At 43.6% G+C, this 21,268-nt stretch overlaps 1 protein-coding gene across 1 annotated transcript in view; it reads right to left on the reverse strand.

Annotated features, from left to right (window-relative positions):
• The window catches only part of LRP1 (LDL receptor related protein 1), a 612,781-nt gene that overhangs the window by 149,395 nt on the left and 442,118 nt on the right, over positions 1–21,268 (reverse strand). The window contains exons 44-46 of the mRNA XM_030196646.1: positions 18,829–19,021; positions 17,255–17,380; positions 8,240–8,365 (exon numbers count right to left, since the gene is read on the reverse strand). Of these exons, the coding sequence (XP_030052506.1) occupies positions 8,240–8,365; positions 17,255–17,380; positions 18,829–19,021 (445 nt within the window). The remainder of the gene's footprint in view (positions 1–8,239; positions 8,366–17,254; positions 17,381–18,828; positions 19,022–21,268) is intronic.

Raw genomic sequence — 21,268 nt, forward strand, 5'->3', positions numbered from 1 at the left:
TGCAACACAACACCAGCAGACCCTGAGAGTATGACAGCTTCTCGCAAAATGCACTGCACCTGAGAACACAGAGTGGCCTAGTGGTTAGAGCACCGGTCTTGCAATCCAGAGGTGGCCAGTTCAAATCCCGCTGCTGCTCCTTGTGATCTTGGGCAAGTCACTTAACCCTCCACTGCCTCAGGTACAAACTTAGATTGCGAGCCCTTCAGGGACAGAGAAATATCCAGTGTACCTGAATGTTACTCACATTGAGCTACTACTGAAAAAGGTGTGAGCAACATCTAAATAAATGCGTGTCAGATAAATGCTTGTTTGGACCTGGAGTATGGAGGAGTGATATGGGAGGCAGCAAGTGTGGAAACTTCTCCAGCATAAAAGCCATCTCAAAAATCCTAAAATTAGCATTTAGTAGTCAGGCTCACTTTGGGCATCTAGTTGTGTAAAATTTGGCATTTCATGCATTGGTACTGACAGTCATAGGATGAAAAATCACTGCTTACTGGTGTAAATGCCGCAACTTACAAATCCAAAGCCCTAAGCAGGACAGCCGAGAGACCCATCTGGGCCTGGGGCAGGACCGGACCACTGCGCTGTGCCCCCTCCCACTCGGGCTGCTGCCGCACCCACCACACTGCCCCCCCCCCACTTGCACCACCCTCCACACTCAGATTGCTACCGCGCCACTGCACCAACTTGCCCCACCCGCCCCCTTACCGTCTGCTGCTATCCTCTCCTGTTCCTGCTGCGTTAATGCAATCATCCGGGTCCTGGATGGCACGCAGCAGGAGAGAGACCAACCTCCTTGAGAGGTATGTTAGAGTTGTGGATGAGTAAAATAGAACTATAGGAGAACTTGGTGTACAATATTGGGAGTATTGTGAAAAATATTATTATCTTTTTGATATTCATAAAGAATTGATATTTATTTATGGTAGTTACTTCATAAGAGGGATATTTAATTTTAGTAACTAGATAGAAAATTTAGGAATCTCATTGTAGTAGTATGCACATTCATTAGGGACATCTTGAAAACCCAACTGGCCTGTGGGTACCTAGGACAGGTTTCAGTACCCCTACATGCACTCCGCTCAAACTTTGCCCATGCGTACGTTCACCTTCAAACTACAACCATCACATTTAGATGCCTTTTTATCAAATAGCATTGAGCTGGAATTTTGGCATTTACACATGTGTGCACATATACCAGCATTCTCATTTATGCATGTACTTGGCACCTCATTTATAGAATTACCTCCTTACCCTATCATTCTAGAATCTTGCACACCAAATTCCACGCTTACTGCCAGATTCTATATATTGTGCCCAGTGTTCCGTGCCGAAATCTAAGCGTATTCCATAACAATGCACATAACTTAATTGAATTAACAAGCCAATCAGCGGTTTTTAAGAGCATTTAAGCTATAATGAGCCGTAATTGGCAATAATTAGAATTTATGCACATAACTTACTAAGCATATTCTGTAATGAACAGTGCCTAAATTCTAAAGTATGCAGTTCAAGAGGGGCATGGCTATGGACGGGGAAATGGGAATTTCGTGGGCGTTCCCAAATTTCTGCGCGTTGTTATAGAACATGGCCCAGTCCTCGTAAATCTATGCGCAGAAGATATATGCTACATTTTCGTTGGTATAAATGGAGGCACGTAGATATAGGTACTCGGATACCAACTAAGCGTATTCTATATGCTGCGCCTAAATCTTACAGAATACGCTTAGGCGGGACTGTTTTCTGCATGGATTTTTTTTTTTTTTTTTTTTTTTTTTATATATATATTTATTGATGACCGATAAGAAAAAATTGAACAAGTCATAATAACATCCAACATGATGCAGATTACATTGAAATATATAAGTCCACCAATCTTAATACATTAACTCTTCGTTTTCCAGTCATCATCATACATTTTATCACATTTTATTTCCCCTTCCCTTCCCTCCTTTCCCCCCTTCCCTCCCATGTTCAACTTCAATTCAACAATTATTATCCATTAAGTACTCTACTACGTGCCCGTGGAGTTAGTGTGTTTAGAAAGGGCATCCAACATTGAAGATACTGTTCACCTCTTTGTGATGCCAGATCTAATGCTTCCTTTCTTTCCATTGCACTAAGCGAGATCATATTTGCTCTCCAATGTTGAGTGGATGGTGTTTCTTTCTGCAACCACAATTTAAGTATTGTCTTTTTACCCATCATCACTGATCGTCTCTGGAAGTGTCGAAGGCCAACCTTACTGGACCCTTGGTTTGTAAATTGTTCAAATAACAACCTTGGATGGCTCTTCCAATTAATCCCCCACATCTTTGATACATGTAGACATATCTGAGACCAGAATCTCAATACTGGCGGACAATGCCAGAACATATGTCCCATATGTGCTCCCTGCCTCTCACATTTTGGACAATCATCTTGTGGCCTCAAAGTTGCTTTAAATGCTCTGTGTGGCGATATATAAAGTCTCATCAAGAATTTGTATTGCATTTCTCTGATTTCAATAGATCCAAACTGCTTATAACATAACTGCAAACAGGTCTGTATTGTAGTGCTCCCTATGGTGCAACCCAGTTCTTGTTCCCACTTCTGTGTTAATTTTGTGTAGTGTGTCATAGACATAGCCTCTCGTATCTGTAAGTGATAATACTTTAATGGTACTGATTTCTGGGCCTCCAAGTCATAAACCTCTGTTATTTGTTCTCGCACTGTAGTTTGTAACGATGACCCTGGGAGGGACCGAATATAATGTTTTAATTGCTCATATGCCAAGAAATCTCTTATCTCCATCCCCTGGCAGCCCTGTAATTCCTCTTGGGACTTTAACGTTCCATCCCTCCGCAAAACTTGAAACAAAAAGAAAATACCTGCTGCCCTCCATTTACAAAATGTTAAAGAAGAGCTCCCCACTGGGAAATCTAGATTCCCTCCAATCGGTAGGAAGGGCGTAACTTTCCCATTAAGACCAAGGAGTTTACTTAACCATACCCATGTTTTCTGAAGTGGAAGAAACAATGGTTTAAGATATGTTGGTGTTGTCACCTTACTTGGTCCTGCGTGCAACCAAAAACTAAAATGTACCTCCTGAAGCATCTTACACTCTGATTCTGGGTATGTGAAATGTGACGTTCCTCTAAACCAATCTGCAATATGCCTCATGCACCCCGCTACTGAGATCCATTTAATATTGAGTGCTCCCAATCCTCCTTTTGCTCTCGTCAAATATGTTTGTTGCATACTGACTCGAGCTCGTTTCCCATTCCATAAAAATTGCTTTAACAGTTTATATAGGTCTAGTTCTTCTTTACGGGTCATAAATAACGATAACACTTGCACTATATACGTCCATCTCGGCACTATAATCATATTGTATATTGCAATTCTACCAAAGAGTGAAAGGGTAAGTTTTTGCCACATCATTAAGGTTGTTCTTGTCATCTCCCACAAAGGTTCTAAGTTGATTTTATGTATGTATTCTAAGTGTGGGGAGAGATAGATTCCCAAATATTTGATTTTTTCCATTCTCCATTGTAATGGGAATATCCCTACCCATCGTGTTTTTATTTCTTTTTTGGTCGGTAGTGCCACCGATTTTTGTGTGTTTAATTCAAACCCAGAGATATAACTAAATTCCTCCACTGCTTCTAATAGATTAGGTAAAGAATTTTGTGGGTCCGTCAATGTAAGTAATATGTCATCAGCAAAGGCTAATATTTTAGTTGGCAATTCCGGTATTGCCACTCCCGCAATCTCGGCATTCCTTCCCACTGTTCTCAAAAAGGGTTCAATATACAACAAGAAGAGCAGAGGCGACAGGGGGCATCCCTGCCTCGTGCCCCTCCGTATTGGGAATGCCGGAGATGCCATACCATTCGCTAATATATGTGCTGTTGGCTCAGCATAGAGGGTAGACACTGCTCTAAAATACCAGCCATCCATGCCCATATATTTCAAAACTTCAAATAAATAGCCCCATCGCACTTTGTCAAATGCCTTAGCTGCATCCAAGCTTACCAGCAACAATGGCTCTTTCGAAATCTTACCATGCGCCAACGCCAATAGTGCCCTGCGAACATTGAGGCCTGGGTGTCTTCCCCTTACAAAGCCCACTTGATGGTCATCCACAAGTTGTGGGAGATGTTGTGCTAACCGATCCGCCAGTATTTTAGCTAATATTTTCAAATCTACGTTTAGTAAAGATATTGGCCTGTATGCTTCTAGATCTTCTGGTGACTTCCCTGGTTTCGGAATTAGAGTTATAAGCGCATCATTCGTTTTTGGGAATAGGTTTCCCTGCTCTATGGCCTCCTCAAAATATTTTGTTAATGGTATCATTATTCTATGAGCCAACATTTTATAATATTCTGTTGAGAACCCATCAATCCCTGGGCTTGTTCCCCCTGAGAGGGTTGTAATTACTTTTTTTACTTCCTGTAAACTTAGTGGGGCATTTAGCTGGGCTCTCATCTCTAGTGACAACTGTGGCATCCCTGAGTCTTCCAGATAGTCTTGGATCACTGAACCCTCCACCTCCGACTCCGCTTTATACATTCCCGAGAAATAGTCTTGGAACAATTGCAATATCTCTGTTGGTTTATGCTTCCTGGTACCATCTATAGTTTTTAACGTGTGAATGAAGGTCTGTCCCGTCCATACCTTTGTTAGTCTTGCTAATAGCTTTCCACTTCGATTCCCAAATTTATAATAATGGAATCGTCTATGTATCAATAATTTTTGTGTCTTCTCGTGAATTAACGTGTTTAGTCCCGCCAGATCTGCCATCATTTGTTCATAATGTGTTTCAGTTGGATTATTTTGGTGATTTCTTTTGGAGCGCAGATATTGGCGTTCTAATTGTATGATTCCTTGTGCTATTCTTTTGTTTCTACCCGCCACATAGCTGATGATATCCCCCCGGATAACTGCCTTCGATGCTTCCCAAAATAATCCCGGTGTATCTTGGTGTTGTTTATTCGTCTCTGTATATGTTTCCCATTTCTTCTCTAAGAATGTTCGAAAATCAGGATTGTTTAGTAAATAGGCTGGAAATCTCCAGCGCCTATATTGTTCCACTGGAGGTCCCATTGCTAGTTCCACCCAAATTAACGTGTGGTCTGATATTGCCATCGGGCCCACCTCCGCTTCAAGCACCATGGGAAATAAGGTATTGCTTATCAAGATGTAATCTATCCGTGACCAAGTCTTGTGTACTTTAGAGAGATGTGTGTAGTCTCGCTGTGTCGGATGTAAGAGACGCCAGGGGTCCACTATTTCTAACATCTTGCACAAATAGTCCATTCCCTTGCCCTTTCTCATCGCTCCCCAGGTCATCGCCACTGATCGATCCATGCTAGGATCTAAGACTTGATTAAAGTCACCCATTAGTATCCATGGTGCATTGTCATATTTGAGTCCTAGTTGCACCAAGGTATGTAAGAATTTCGGATCTCTTGTATTTGGTCCATATATTCCACAGATATAATAGTCATACCCCAAATAATTTAAGTGGATTAATATGTATCTTCCATCTGTGTCTTTTTCTACCAGCCTGGACATGCCGGGGATGCCTCTTTTTATAAGTATGGCCACGCCCCCTTTGCGACCTCCCACAGATGAGTAATAACAATCTCCCACCCATTGTTGCTTCAATTTTTGGTGTTCAGAATCAGAGAGTTTGGTTTCTTGTAAACATGCTATTGTTGCCTTGTGTTTCTTTAGGTGGGTCAAGATCTTAGATCTTTTTATTGGAGAGGTTATCCCCGACACGTTCCAGGACACTAAGCGTACATTTGCTGGCTTAGCCATTACCTTTATAAATAAGTGTGTGCAGATATACTCTTAACCATTTCCAAGGCTCCGGGTCCCCCAGCCTGGACCTTTCACCTTCCAACCTGATTTCCACTTCATGTGCGGATCGATACCTTATATGGTACTTTAGGAACCTTGGCTTAAATTGTCCCTCCCTTCCCTCCCCCTTTTTTTTTAATCTCCCCCCCCCCTATCTTATTATCCCTTCCTTCTTGTTGTCCCTTTTCTAGCGTGTTTGTTGTCTTACACACGGGTCCGCTTGATGCTCCCGGAGCTTCACCCCTTCCCCCAAAGTATATATTTAAATATTCTTATATTCCTTTGAACTTTAACAGATCTTGTAACAATTAACATTTTAATTATACTTATCTGAAAAATAAACTTTTTGTCCATTACTACTGGCACAGTTCAGAATCTGATCTTCTATTCTTTGTAATTCCCTTTATGCGTCAGGTCCCTTTCAAATATTGAGTAGAGAATCATGTTCCTTCTTCTGTTGAGTTTATCCAGCTCATGGCAGCTTCTGCTGTTTCAAAGGCTTTCCACCCGTTGCTCGTTTGTATCCTCAATATCGCAGGATATTGAAGCGTAAATCTTTGTTTCTTTTCCACTAGTTTAGAGCAGGCCGGCGTAAATGCTCGGCGTCGCGCCGCCATTGTAGCTGAATAATCTTGAAATATTTTAATGGTGCCTCCTTCGAATTTCGCCTCTTCTTTGTTGCTTTTGTACAAACTAAGTATTGTAGCTTTCTGGGAGTATCGATGAAATTTAGCGATAATCACTCTTGGCCTAGTACTCCTCGTTTGTTTCTGGCCTGTTCTATGTGCTCTGTCCAGGTGAATTCCATGTCCTTCATTAGCTTCAGGAAATCTCGCTTGCAGCCATGTTTCCAGCGTGGTTTTTATATCCTTGTCAGCCAATGTTTCAGGAAACCCTACAAATCTCAGGTTCTCTCTTCTAGCCCGGTTTTCTAGCTCGTCCAGTTTTTCTTGATATTCTCTGGTTGCTTTTTCCAGGTTTGCTATACTTTCCGCATAGTTGTTCTGGACGTCTTCTACCTCTGAGACTCGCGTTTCCAATTCACCTGTACGGCGAGATAACTCTGAGGTAATTGCCGTAATTCCAGCAATTTGTTCAGCCAGTTGGGTGAAACGAGAGTCTAGCGCATGTACTACTGACTCCGTAAGTTCCACCACTAATGCATCTGTAGGCTTCTGCGGCGGTAAAGCAGACGGCGACGTCGGCGCCATTTTGTTTTCCGCTCCTCGAAGTTTATCTTCTTTTCTTTTAGAGGTTTTTGCAGTTGTTGACATCCCTGCTTGAACTAAAAATTTGTCCATGCACTCCTGCTCCTTTATCGCTGTTTATGTTGACTTTTGAAGGACTATAAGCCACTGCAAAGGTGATTTTAAGGGTGAGCTCCGGAGCTGACGATGAGACCCACGTCCACCGTTGCTTACAGCATCACGTGACCCCCCCCTGCATGGATTTTTTTAAAGCACCATATATAGAACCTAGACCTTAGCGTGCATAATTGCAGGAACAAGTTATAGAATACCTACAGTTACAAATTACCTAACAATCAATTATTGGTCATACTTGGTATGAACTGGCGCTGATTTGCAGTTACATGTGTAACTGCATTTAGTTGGAATTCTATAACCTTAGGCGCAAATTCTATAGCGTGTAACTGCAAGGGGGGTGTGGACATGGGTGTGGAAGGGCATGTCCAGAACTTACCCGCTAAGGTTATAGAATACCCAACAGTTATGCGCACAACTGTGATATTTAAGCACGGGCATTTACACGAGCCACTGACAGGATGTAAGCAGCTGAGCTTCAATACTGGTAACTGTGGACTTATGTTAGTATTTTAAAATGTTAAAAAACAGCAAGGCAGATGGTCTGCCAAATCCAACGTGGAAGATAAAACCAAAAGGCAGACCTTGTGAAGAACACAGACTTTATTAGGAAATTAAAAGCTCCCAGGAGTTCAACATTCAGTGCCCGACATGGCCATGACTGACTACTGAACGTTTCCAGGAATAGCAGCATTGTGTGTCATGTTTTATCAGTTGGACCAGCCCAGGTGACTTTTGAAGTTTTACACCAGCTGGTAACTACTGCCCCCCCCCCCCCCCCCCCAACGCAGCCTGTAATTCTGGCGAAACATAGCCATGTCGGGCATTGTATGTTGAACTCCTGGGAGCTTTTAATTTACTAATAAAGACTGTTCTTCACAAGGCCTGCCTTTTTTTGGCTTTCTCTAGTATTTTAAAATGGCAGTTATGTGCATGGTTATTGATGCAGAATTTATATTTAGTACACAGAAACATGGCACCAGTCTTTCAGTTTAAATACCAATTTACTTTTGAGGGTGATCATGTTACATAACCGAAAGCAGCAACGGAAGAAAACTTACTACAGAAGGATAGTTTCTCATCCGATTTGTCTTTGCAGTGGGGGAATTTGTCACAGGTCAGGCTGTAGCTGATGCAATCTCCATTCCTGCATTCAAATTCATCGTGGCTGCAGGTTGAATTAGGCGCTGGAAGGCAACGTAACATTGTCACATGGTGCCAAGCAATCCTGCCTCTGACTAAATAGTCCAAAGTGAAGTCTCTGCCCAAGTTAAAACCCTTATTTCCACAGCAATGTAAACCCCCTGAGGGTGAGAGGGAAGGGAGTCTGCCATTGAGCAATGGTGATACCCAGGGGCTAGATACAGGACCCATGATAGATGAAGGTTTAGCAGCATTGAAAGAAGCTAAGAAATGCCTGTTGAGTGAAGGCATCTAGCAGCAGATTGAAGTTTTCCCTGACACAGGAGTAGGGGCCACGAAACACTGGCCACATCGGAACAAGTTATATAAGACTGTAAAAGATAATGAAATTGTGGTTACCTTCAAATTGAGATAAGTGCATTTGCACTAATTATTTTAAGTAAAAGAAGCTGCTTGGTACTTAGCTGTTCCCATTGAGACATTTACATATAAAAATGAGTAGGTTTTTCAGCCAATGATTGAAGAGAGGATAACTTGCTCTGTGGTAGTTACTCCATTTTCTGAGGCTTTTCCTACCCCTTTAATTAACCTTAAACAATTCTTAAAATATAGTTTTACACATATAAAAATATTGTGAACAATCAGAGTACAAAATATTGTTATTGTGTGGGGACCTATTGGAAGAATAGCAGTTTGCAGTGAGATTTTCAACATTTTTTCATTTCTACAGGAACGCCAGTCTAGATTTTTTCATTTCTACAGGAATGCCAGTCTCTAGCTGTTGACTTTGCTTCTTCCCAGTTGGTAAATAAAAAGCAGAAACTACCAGTGGTAATAAATCAGATGAAACCTATAGCACTACACATGCATATCTTTTAAACATTTCCCCAAGTTGAGACATGAGACAATTTGAGGAAATGTAAAAATATCAGATTTGTTGCACGGATCTTATTTTTCAAATTTTTCACTTTCATTCTAATATCAGTGAAATCCTTCACCAATACAAATTGTAAAGAACTAACTCGGTCCAAGTTTTTTTTCAACTTGTTCAACTTTAGCTGTAACATGAGTTCAATCCAGAATACATTTATCAACCTTGTCCTCAACTCTCTTCACTTCCTGAGCCAGGATATTAACATGAGGAATATGCAACTTGCCAAGTTCATTCAGTGTTTCCCAGATGACCTCAAGAATAATTTGAGCTGGATGATTTAAAAGGAATTGAGGTAATACAGCTCCAGAGGTCTATTCATCTGTAGACTGCTCAACAGACCCTCCTGACCCACCAGTTGCCACCATACTTCTTGCTGTAAGGTTCTTAGTTCTTCCCAGCTCCACTATGCCGACACAGGATTGAGTTGCTTTCTGCGGTGTCTCAGGAAAGAGACCTGCTCTGATCTCACCTCCTCCAGGTGACTGCAGCTCGACTTCTCTAGTTGGGACACTATTCCCTGAAGCAGCAACAAAGCTGTTGAACGATGGCTCAGGAAGTGGAGGTCTTAATTCAGGAGTCAGCAAGGTGTCTTGCCCTGGAGAAAGATCCATAGCCCCTCCTTCCAGGGTTTCCTCAAGCAGGTGTTTCATTCCAGACTCTGGGTCATCTGTTCACCACACAAAGCGATCAATAGGTCCCATAACAGAAGCAACACCGGGCTTGGAGGGATGAGCTGGGTCTTCCCACGGCCTTTACCCATACCGAAAAATTGCAAAGGTAAAAGAGCAGTGAACTTGGCTCAGGCTAGCATCGCCATCTTAGTTCTGCCCTCTAGACCCCCAACCATCAATTTTAAAGCATTCGAACTCCCATGACCCCCACCCCAAAGAAAAGTGTCTCACCTTTACGTGACCTACAGAAGTCATCCTCTAGCGTGGGGCTGGAAGTGGGAGGATCTTCAGGGTCACTAAGACAACAAGGGCAGGGATTGTCAAGCCTGGTGGGTGGACATGGGAGGGGCCAGTCCTGGTGTGCAGGGCCCAGAGTTGACAAGTGTCTGGTTTTGTACAAATGTGGTTTTTGGTTGCCCACATCCGCCAAGACCCAAGTAACGAGGGGGAATCTCAGGATAAAGGAGGAATTTGTAGCACTTGGTGGATGAGACCCCTGCTATAAGGCAGTGGGTACCTGCAGTTCGGTCACCAGAGGGGGGAGTCTTAAGGGAAGGAGAGCCTGGGGGAAAAGACACCCCAGGTAGGAGAGAAGTGAGAGCGGAGGAGCCTCACTTCTGGTGGGACATTTGCTGGTGCTCAGAAGAACCCTGATCCAGGATGGGATAGAGAGGACAGGAAATAAAGACAGAAACTGATTTATGACTTTATCAGTTTGACCTGTATCCAAGGAGTTGAGTTTGAAGATGCCCTGAATCTGTATATAACAAAGCATTTATGAACTGTTTTTCCAGTTATTGTTCAGTAAAGCAAGTTACAGTTGAATCCGGAGGTGTGGTGTCAAATTCTTTGGGAGTGAAAGTGGACTGTAGTGAGTCCAAAGGTAAAGTCTCCCTTCAGCCTACCGGGAATCCGGAGCTGTGGCGTCAAATTCTTTGGGAGTGAAAGTGGACTGTAGCGAGTCCAAAGGTGACATCTCCCTTCGGCCTACCGGGATTTAACCCAGCCCCACCTTGTGCCCAGCTCATCTGAGAATCCAGACTCTTTGTGTGTACTCTTGTCCCGGGTTCCAGAACCGGAAAGTTTAACTGGTGGCCCCAACTGAGGTGTGGGCAAGGGTTACATTTACATTTAATTACTAAGCCCCTCCCCATACCATTCCCTCACCCTAAACCGCTATAGATATTACATTACCCCTCCTGTTAATTCTCCAGCCTGGATCACTCCTCAACTGCCTTTCAGCAAGCTACTGAATACATTTGTCATTCCTCCACTAACTCTCCCATAAACATTTTATAGAAACTTCCCATTAGCCCATCTATGCCCAGAGCTTTTTCCCTTGGTAGATGTTTTTAATCATCTCTTGGATGCAAAGTTGATACTTGGGCATTCAGTTGCTCTAGTGCTTCCTGAGATAATATTGGGAAATTTACAGCTGCCTCTCTCACCTGACCTTCTCTATCATGTATTTTCTTGTAGAATTCCACAAACTGTTTCTATGGGAGGCGGACCCCCCCCCCCCCCCCACACACACACCCTTGTTATGAGATCCAGTGCATCACAGACTTTTAGCTTGTAAACATCTGCAATGTATTGTGCACTGAGAAACTTTCCCTGACAAGCCTGCCTTGCATCTAAGAAAGAATCATGGCCATTACCTTGACATTGTAACCCAGAGAGATATCTGGGCCAAGTCGGAGGCATGCAGTAACCTTGGGCAAAGAAATTTTGCTGATTCAGCAACAGATTGCTTGAAGCCTCAAAAATTGGAGGAATGTCCAAGTGATGTCAAAGACATTCTTGTGGTTATCATATCTCTAGCAAATGGGCATGGAAAACAAATCAAATTTCAAGATGCTATCATGACTTAGAGGACTCTTCTGATACGATTTCGATAAAAGATGCAGCTGGAAGGCACAGATGAGCTCTTGTATCCTGTACATTGTGAATAACACCACGTCACAACCAAGATCAACAACCATCCACCTGCATCGTCAGCTGCCTATAGACACAACCCAATATCATCAGACTAAGGATGTATGCCTTTGCTTTATTCTAAAAGCCTATAATCATTTTGGGTTTTAGGCGACAGTCCACAGAAGCAGGGAGTGTGTGTGTTAATCCATCTGTCATTCGTTTATTTTATCATTCCACATATTGGTATTAGGAAATTCAAAATTCTAATCTTTGATTCCTTTTCTAGGCTAGATTTCTTTTTGATCAGGTGGGAAGTTATTTCCAGGGTGCTTCATTCTGAGTTGGGGATTATTATGTGATCTGATCACTCCCCTGTGGAACTCCATATGAGTGGGGCAGGATGGGGGATTAAGTACTGGAAGCTAAATGACACGCTACTGTTGGAGGAAGGTGTCTTTCACCAGCTTAGAGTGGATATTACTACTTACTTTGATTTAAATTTTCCCACAGCAAACCAATTCTTTTTAATAAAGATATGCAAAATAGGCTGCTTGGTCACAGGAGGGAATGGTAGGGGAGTGGGGAGGAGGAAGGTTTTTTTTTTTGCTTGTTTGTTTGTGTGATCTACATAGCAGATCAACAGTTTGGGTTTGAACTTGGCACTCTCTAGTAGGGTGGATTTGAGAAACTCCATGAATATGTTGGCTACCACTGGGGAGAGGGGGAAACCCATCATTGTGCCTTCTGTTTGGGCATAGTACTGCTCTCAATATTGAAAAAGTGTTGTCTTTAAACAGAATGCTGCTAGTTTAGCCTATTCTATCAGTAAGTACTCCATGTGTTTTTCTAGCTTCTGGTTTATGACCTGGATTGCTTTATCGACTGGGACTTTGGTGAAGCGGGAAACCACATCAAAACTAACCAGAATGTCTATGTCGCTTAGTCGCAGGCCATTGACATTCGAGGCTAAGTCATCAGTTAAAGTTCTTAATTCTCAGGTCACTTAGCATGCTACAGGGTGGGTTGGAGAGTTAATTGATGTTGCAGTGGAACATCTGGTTTGTGGATCTTGGGTAGGCCATAGAATCTGGGGGTCAGGTGGTTACATTGCTTCAGACCGGATGCAGCATTGTTTATACACCCTGTTATTTCTCTGTGAATTTTTTGGGGTAGGTTGTTGGGAAACAATACATGTGCCCTCTGCTAGGAGGTTGAGGTTGGATATTTGTTGATGGTAATCTTTGGCATCCATTACTACAGTCATGTTCCCTTTGTCCACAGGGAGAATCACTAGGTTCCGTCATTTTCTTAAGGATTTTAGAGCTAGTCGTTGTTCATGTGGTAAGTTGTGGTGAAGTGCTTTGATTCAAAGTAACATCCTGGTGATATGATCAGCTTGATCTTCAGGTAAACCAGTGAAAGCACTCTCTATTCCAGTTATGATGTTTTTGTTGTCAACTCCATTCAGCTTTATCACAAAATTTAGGCCTCCTGACTAGAGGGAAGTTGTGGCTTGACCCAGTGCCTGAACCGGTTAGATTGATGACAGTATTGGTTACAGTTCTAGGTTTTGGTTGTGGTGGTTGTTGGGCAGATAGTTTTGTAAACTTTCTGCATTGTTTGGATCTGGCCTGTTCAGAGGCTCAGTCTACCTGGATTGTCAAGACACAGTCTAAGACCCTTCAGTCTCCTTCACTGAGTTGACTGGCTAGGAGGAGATGCAGTTGGTTTTCCAGGTCTGCTAAGAGAGCCACAGCATGATGGCTGAAACATCGGTTCCACTTACTCCGACGCGACAAGACCTAGACAACTGTAACAATTAGGACTGGTTAACTTCAAGGGGGAAAAGAAATATTGGTAGTTTGGATTTATGGTGTTTGACTTGCACTGTGAAGGTGTTACCTTTGTGCTAAACCTGCCATCTTCTATTGTTATTTCTAAATATTCCCACAGCGACATCATGCCATACTGTGGGACGCATTTAAAGCTATTATTCAAGGACGGTTAATTATGTGTAGACAGTAGAAAAAGAGCAGAAAATTGAGAGCTTGGGCTTCCAGCTGGATAGGAACTCAAGGCTCTGTTACAGGGGGGGGGGGGGGGGGGGGGGAGAGAGATTGATGATTGGGACTGGAAGTTACTGAAATACTTCGTGGTGGCAGTCAGATGTGAAACTGCAGTGTGCTGGAAGGGACTCAAGAGGCCTAGCTATGTATGTTATTGTAACAAAGTCAGCAATTACTACCAGCTGAATAAATTGACAGCTTTAAAATACGGGAAGATGCAAGAGATGGAGAATAAGTGGGTCAAAAAGTTGCAACATTAGTGTATATTTTATTGCACATAGGAACACAATATGCATTTGTTTCTTCTTCTTTTGTTAAAATGCACTTGCCTCTTAGGGGTATGGTGTGTGGGGTGTGGGTGCAAGGTACATTATGGGCGGGGTTGTTATAAAACTGGAAAAATTTAGATATGAATGAAGCAGTAGAGGTTTATTAAGTGTAATATTTTTGCAATGCAAATTTGTACTGTTCTGTGATTCCAATAAAGTTACATGTAAAAAAAAAAAAAAAAAAAGAAGGTCTGAATGAATTCCTGGAGGAAAAGTCCATAAGCAGACAAGAAGAGAGGCGATGAGCTGCACTCAATAACAGCAGCAAACAAAAGTAGACCAACAATACAGGCATTCTGGACAGATTTATTAATACAAATATCTGACATGGCCACTTTTCGCCCTACATCTGCTTCACTAATGAGGAAGTGCTGCAATATATTTAGAGACATAACTATTAGGGGAAAGTTGGGTATTTTCCCCTATGGTTTCTAACCACTGATGCAGCCTTAGGGTGAAACGTGGCCACGTCAGGTATTTGTATTAATAAATCTGCCCAGCACTCCTATATCTTTGTAAAAGTCCATAAACCATTACTAAGATGGACTTGGGAAAAGCCACTGCTTATCCCTAAGGGTTAGCTGCATGGACTTTTGCTACCTTTTGGGATCCTGCCAGATGCATGTGACCTGGATGGCCACTATGGATAGACCTTTGGTTTGACTTAATTAAAAAGATGCCTCCATCCCACGCACCCCCACCTTCTGAGAGCCCTAGTCAGATAGACTTATCAATCTTTCTAAACCCCCATGTAGTAAAGTCAGGTTTCTGTTCTTGGCTTTTCAGTCAGTTTTTCGAATATCACTCTCTAAGCCACAGTTTAAGAGATGTCCGCAATATAAGGGGAAAACGTCTCGACTGGACGCCCATGATTGGTGTGTGAAGCGTATGTTCAAGTGTGCCAGGATGTCTCCTCAGGCCCGGTGAATTGGGGAGCTGAAACTCAATTTTGCAAACGAGCATTGCTCCAGCTAAGTTTGCTATTCACAAGCAAAGTACATCGGCAGTTACCACAAAAACTAAGCATCTGGTTGATGCTGTGTCTTCAATAAGTTTGACATTACTGGCTATAAGTCAGTCTCTGAAACAGGTCAAAACCACAACTTGAACTTTTAGAGAGCACAACACCAATCCTTTCTGAAGGCCTGCTTGGAGAAATGCTAGGATTTGCATGACCTGAGCAAACATGGGAGAACGCCTGCGCTCAGAACACCAGCCCTTGAACGTCCTCCACACCCTTGCATACACCATAGATGTAAAGCGTTTCCAAGTCTGAAACAAGGTAGCAATGACCGAATCGGAACATTTTTGTCTCAACCGAGCCTTTTCAATAGTCAAGCCGAAAGACCAAAGGGGCACAGATCCTCCATAAGCATTGGACCTTGCTTCAGTAGGTCACATACCTGAGGAAGATGGAGAGGACCCCCATCTAGTAGTCAGATCAGGGCCGTGTACCACAGACTCCGCGGCTACAAGAATTATTTGAACCCAGTGCACTGTGATCCTTTTCAACATGCAGCCTACCATAGGCCAAGGAGGGAAGACATATAGTAGATGTGTCTCCAGCCTGGGCTGCAGTAGGGCATTGATCCCTACACCAGCAGGCGAGCCCATCAGCGGAAACACCACTTAAGTGCCTCCACAGGAGTTGCCATTCTCACAGACTGTCACAAGCACAGCACAACATGTCCCAAGTAGTGAGTCAGGATCCCTCCCCTGCACCAAGTAGAACTTGCATCCCTCTCGGCGGTTCCAAGTCAGACTTACCACTGCCAGCTGCTCTCCCCAAGCTCATAGTCTCCATAAGCCTTACCACTGGTAAGAAATACTTCTTAGGACTGATACTCTGTCCCATGCTCAACAGCAAACCTCTTTCCTTCTCATTTCTTTTTTTTTTTGTTTTCTTTTGTTTTGAGGTTGTTTTGCTGAAAAAGAAGAGCTCTACTGGGGACCAGCTGACCAACTGGACCAGGAGAAAACACTCAGAACCAAAGGCTGAAAAGTTTGTCCATCCACCTGCTGGAGACAGAAAATACTGAGGAACTGGACTGGATGCTAAGAGAGATATATCTCAGCTCAGTTTTCAGTTCTCTGTCTCCACCTCCTCATTGATGGATAAGTATCCCACAGGTTCTGTAATACTGATAAGCTATGTAATGGAAGATGCAATTGCCTCATAATCAGTTGTGGTAGAGTCAGGAGGTTCAAAGTATCTAAGCCACACTCACCCACCCATCTCAATCCAAGCTGAAGTACACTTGGTACAGACTTGTAAGTCTAACGGACTAGGGTTCTAAGGAGGTATGTGGGATGGAGGCATCTTTTAAACTGTAGCTGGGAGGTAAGTTCCAATGACACCACCAAGAGTGTGGTGACAGTCTGGCTTTGGATTCTGCTGTCTACGGAAAACGGTAAGCAACTTCTTTTTCTTTTACCTTTACTAAACTGCCCTTCTTAATGCCCTTTACTAAACATTCCCACTTTTATGCAACTCAGAAACTGATAGTATATACATTCAACTTAATGCCTAACTCACTGAATGCTAACTCACTGTGTACTATTTAAACACAAGGATTCTGCCTGAAAGCAAGATAAAAATATATTGCTAGGACAAAAAAAAAGGTATCACCAGCTGCTTGTGTTGACCTGCAGTGGCATACCTAACTGGGTTGCCACCCGGATCGAAGTACCCCCCCTCCCTTCCCTCCAAGCAGTAAAGGAGGTGCACTGAGAAATCATGGAACAGGAAGTCTGTGGCTCCACGAATGCTCGATGTACCCCCTTACTGCCTGCACCCAGGATGGAAATCACCCGCTGCCTCGCCCTTGGTATACCACTGGTTGACCTCTATTCTAATAGTAGGAAACTGTCCTCTGCTCTCTCCCTCATAAGAGTACAAATGGGAATTCAGCTTGAAAGATTGGCCAGTTTACCTATTTCAAATTAATGAATTCCCTTTCTGTTCCAGTCCAAACAAATGCTTCTGCTCTATGTCTGCAACTAGGCACAGACTCACCTTTGCAGGTGAAATCTTCTTGCAAAATTCTGTCTCCTCGGCAGCTACAGTCCACACGCCCTTCAGCAGTAAGAAAGCACAGGTCCTCACAGCCGCCACTATTAACCTTACAAGCCGAGAGCTCACCTGAAAACCAAAGAAAGCAAGTCAGCAGACAGAAATGAAGAGATGATTTCTTGATATGAGCCAGTAAGAGATGGGTGCACACGTGTAATGGTTTGTATATAGAGGGTGGCTCAGAAAGAACTGGTGCTCATTAACTTAGCAACCAATTCTCTTCAGTATTAGAGAATGACACAAGGGTGGGGAAACGTGGTTAACCGCAGGGACGGGGACAGAGCCCGCTGGGTTAGGGACAAACTTTGTCTCCGTCCCCGTGTCATTCTCTAATGCAGACAATGATGTTTTGATGGTTTAGAAAAACAAGCATAAGTGCTGGCCAAAACTGGCAAAACTTGTGTGGGGCTCCTATGCAATCCTGCTACCAGCACGTCTTCTGAGAGGACATTTTCTGTTCTGGGAAGGACTGTGGAGGACAGGAGAGCTAGACTGAATCCTGAGATTGTTGATGACTTATTATTCCTAACAGTGCTTCATAGGGCATATTTCTCCCCCACCAGGACATACAGAGCGGGTTGTAGTTTGTACCCCTGGGTCGATCAGGGTTCCTTGGGGTAACAGAAATCAGCTATTGTTGGGGAAGATCATAGAGTTGTACAGAATATCGTTCCTTTTTATATTTTAATAAAAAGATTTAAATATAAAATCATAGGTGTTCAAGGCTTGTGCAGATGAGGACAGAGTAGGGTCAGGGCAGGGACAGAGGCAAAGACAGAGCCCACGGGGACGGGCAGGGACAGAGAGAGAGAGTGAGCCCACAGGGACAGAGAAAGAACCAGTGGAGATGGAGGGGGGGGGGGGGACGGAGACAGAGCCAGAGGCTGCAGGGATGGGGCAGGGATGGAGTCAAATCCAGAGACTGCGGGGATGGGGTGGGGGAGGAGACAGGGGCAGAGCCCGCGGGGACAGGGCGGGGACAGGGGCAGAGCTTGCAGGGGCGGGGATGGAGACAGAGCCTGAGCCCATGGAGACAGGGTGGGGACGGAGACAGAGCCCATGGGGACAGGGCGGCAATGTGACAGAGCCAGCAGGAACAGGGCAGGGACGGAGACAGCCTGCAGGGATGGGGCAAATTTTGTCCCCATGTCATTCTCTATTCAGTATCATCAGAATAACTGAGTAAATTTTTTTTAAACCCACTATATTACTTTTTTACCGGGAACAATTGTTAAGTGTTACATAGATTTCATGAAATAAACTTCCCATGAAAGTTCACTAGCCTTTTCTTAAGTCCAAACACTTTCTCTTCTCAATCTTTTGTCTGGTTTGCTACTTTGAGGGAAGGAACTTGCCAAACCTGCACCAGTATAACCTGAAATGCTCAATGCGTGTTAATGCTTGGATGCAACAGCCAATACAGCCTCATTTCTTGATGTACAAACGTAAAGAAGGTTTGATTATTCTGAAAGCCTTCAAACTAGTGATCATCTGATTAACAAGAGAAAGCTGCTTACAGCTATTGGTGTCATTGGCCACAGCGATGATCCCCATGGGCTGCTGAGGAATGTCAACCCTCAACATCTTCATGTCTGTGCCCACATACTTGTTGGCTCTCTGCACTGCCCTGCGTACCCAGTCCGTCCAAAATATATAATCCCCGTAGACAGCCAAGCCAAAAGTATGAACTGGTTCAGATTTTAAAATAACCTGTTTGAAGATAAATAGAAAATCAACTGAATGAATTGCAATATAAGTGTAACACTAAGTAAGTGAATCAAACCAAAGTAAAAATAATGCAATTTTGTTTCTCCCCACTCATCCTGACTCAATATATACTCTGCTTTCATTTCACAGAAACATGGCTACCATCAATTTTCTTTATAATGATAAGTGCAACTTTTCAAAGAATGCATACAATATCAATATATGTTTTGACACCCAAGGGAAGCCTCAAGCACAGCCCAAGCAAGAAATTATATGACTCACACCTCAAGCAGGGGTTGAATAAATCAGTTTCTTCTTTTCGGCTCAGGGCAGTTGAGCCTGTGGTCCCTTACTTCCCACTAATGTACTTCTGGAGGTTCTGCGCTTGGATCTATAAGCACTGCTCCTCCACTACTAATGGCTCAGGGATCAGAGCCCTTTTTACCAATGGGCAAAGGGAGCAGGCCCCAGGCCAGTTTAACAGGAAGCCCATAAGTAAAAGCGGCCCGAGTACAGGGCCCACTCCAGTCCAGTATCTTCCTAGCTTCCCTTTCCCTCTTCCAGTGCAGCTGCTTCCCAGGGATAAAAAGTGGCATAAAGGTATGGAACTGCCGTCAGTCAGTGCCACTGCCAGTTCCACCCCTTCTGACATCACTTCCTGTTTCTGAGGCAGCTTCACTCCTTTATGCTGCTTTTCAGCCTCTGGAAGCAAGAAAAGCTGTGCTTCTGGATTGGGGAGGGGGAGGGGGGGGTCCACAAAAGTTTGCCAAGGGCCCCACGGATGGTTAATGTGGCCTTGCTCACGACTCAGAGGATCAGAGGATTTGTGTCTTTATAAACAGATGGTTGAACTTTGTAACAGACATACGTTCACAGGCTGCTGAATACAAGTTCCTACCTGCAGCTTTTAAAACACTGTACAGATACTGCTGGAATAAAATTCCTCCTACCCTATTTGTATAGTGCTGAGGAGTGAGGTTGAAGCAACAATACTATCCAGATATTTGGATAACAGCTGAAATTTGCCACTCTATATATATGTTATCAATAATATACCTCAACCGTTAACTGGACGCCTGCATTTACACACCCCTTGCCTGGGTTAAGGTACAGAGTACTTGTGGGGAAGTGTTCACTCATGCATGTGAGTGGTAGCAGGGTGCCGAAGCACTATTCTGTAAGGGCGCACACAAGTGGTGTGACTGTGTAACTGCAGGTGTGTAAATGTCAGGCCTGCTGATACCAGGTTACACTAGTATTCGATAATAGTCTGGGCATCACAAGGTCCTCATAGACTGGGATCTCACCGCACAGTACTGGGACGTTTAAACGGAGGCGCTGTGTTACAGCATTGCTTCCCCTAGTGGCACTGAATAAATATATTATAAATATCATCCATGGCATTTAAATGAAGTCACTTGCCATCACTGCTGAAAATTACCCCCCTCCCCCCGAGTTTATTTTGTTTATTAGGAGGATCTAAATTGTTATCATGCATAAAAGTATCCAATGTGTATGTGTCATATCTTTACACCCTGAGATGCTGTAGATCACTGGTTCCTGACTGTGCACAATTAGATAGGAAGAACAAGACACAGCTGGTTTAAAATGCTTGATATGACATAATGTCACCATGTATCTACAGCAGGCTTGTCCATTCTGTGGCCCGCAGGTCGGAATCTGGCCCACCAAGTGCTTTTTTTCTGGCCCTTGGAAGCTCGTCAATTCTTGAGGTGCTTACACAGCAAGATTCCTGCTTCCTACCATTATTCAGCTCTCTATAAAGTTTGAGCCACATGGTACCAGACGTTCGGATTGGTCTTGCAGTTTCAAGTCTCGTGAGACTTGCATCCACAAGACCAACCCGAACTTCCGGTACCATGCGGCTCAAGCTTGCAGGGAGCCACGTCACAATGAGGAAGGATCAACCCGAACTTCCGGTACCATGCGGCTCAAACTTGCAGGGAGCCATGTAACAATGAGGAAGCAGGAAACCCGCTGCTTCTTTTGCAACTGAAGCCAAGTGAGGAGGAAGAGACTGGGTGAAGACTTGGAGGGGTGGGGAGGGAGAGAGAGAGACTGGGTGAAGGCTGGGGAGGAGACAATGCACCTTTGTATTTTACCACTATTTGACAAAATATGCAGCAAAATACAATGGTCAGTGTTTTGACCCCTCTGAATGTTAAAAAATATAAAATGTGGCCTCCGATAGAAAAAGGTTGGACAAGCCTGATCTACAGTATCTGAACA

Source organism: Microcaecilia unicolor, chromosome 3 (assembly GCF_901765095.1).
Source record: "Microcaecilia unicolor chromosome 3, aMicUni1.1, whole genome shotgun sequence".
Classification (NCBI taxonomy): Eukaryota; Metazoa; Chordata; class Amphibia; order Gymnophiona; family Siphonopidae; genus Microcaecilia; species Microcaecilia unicolor.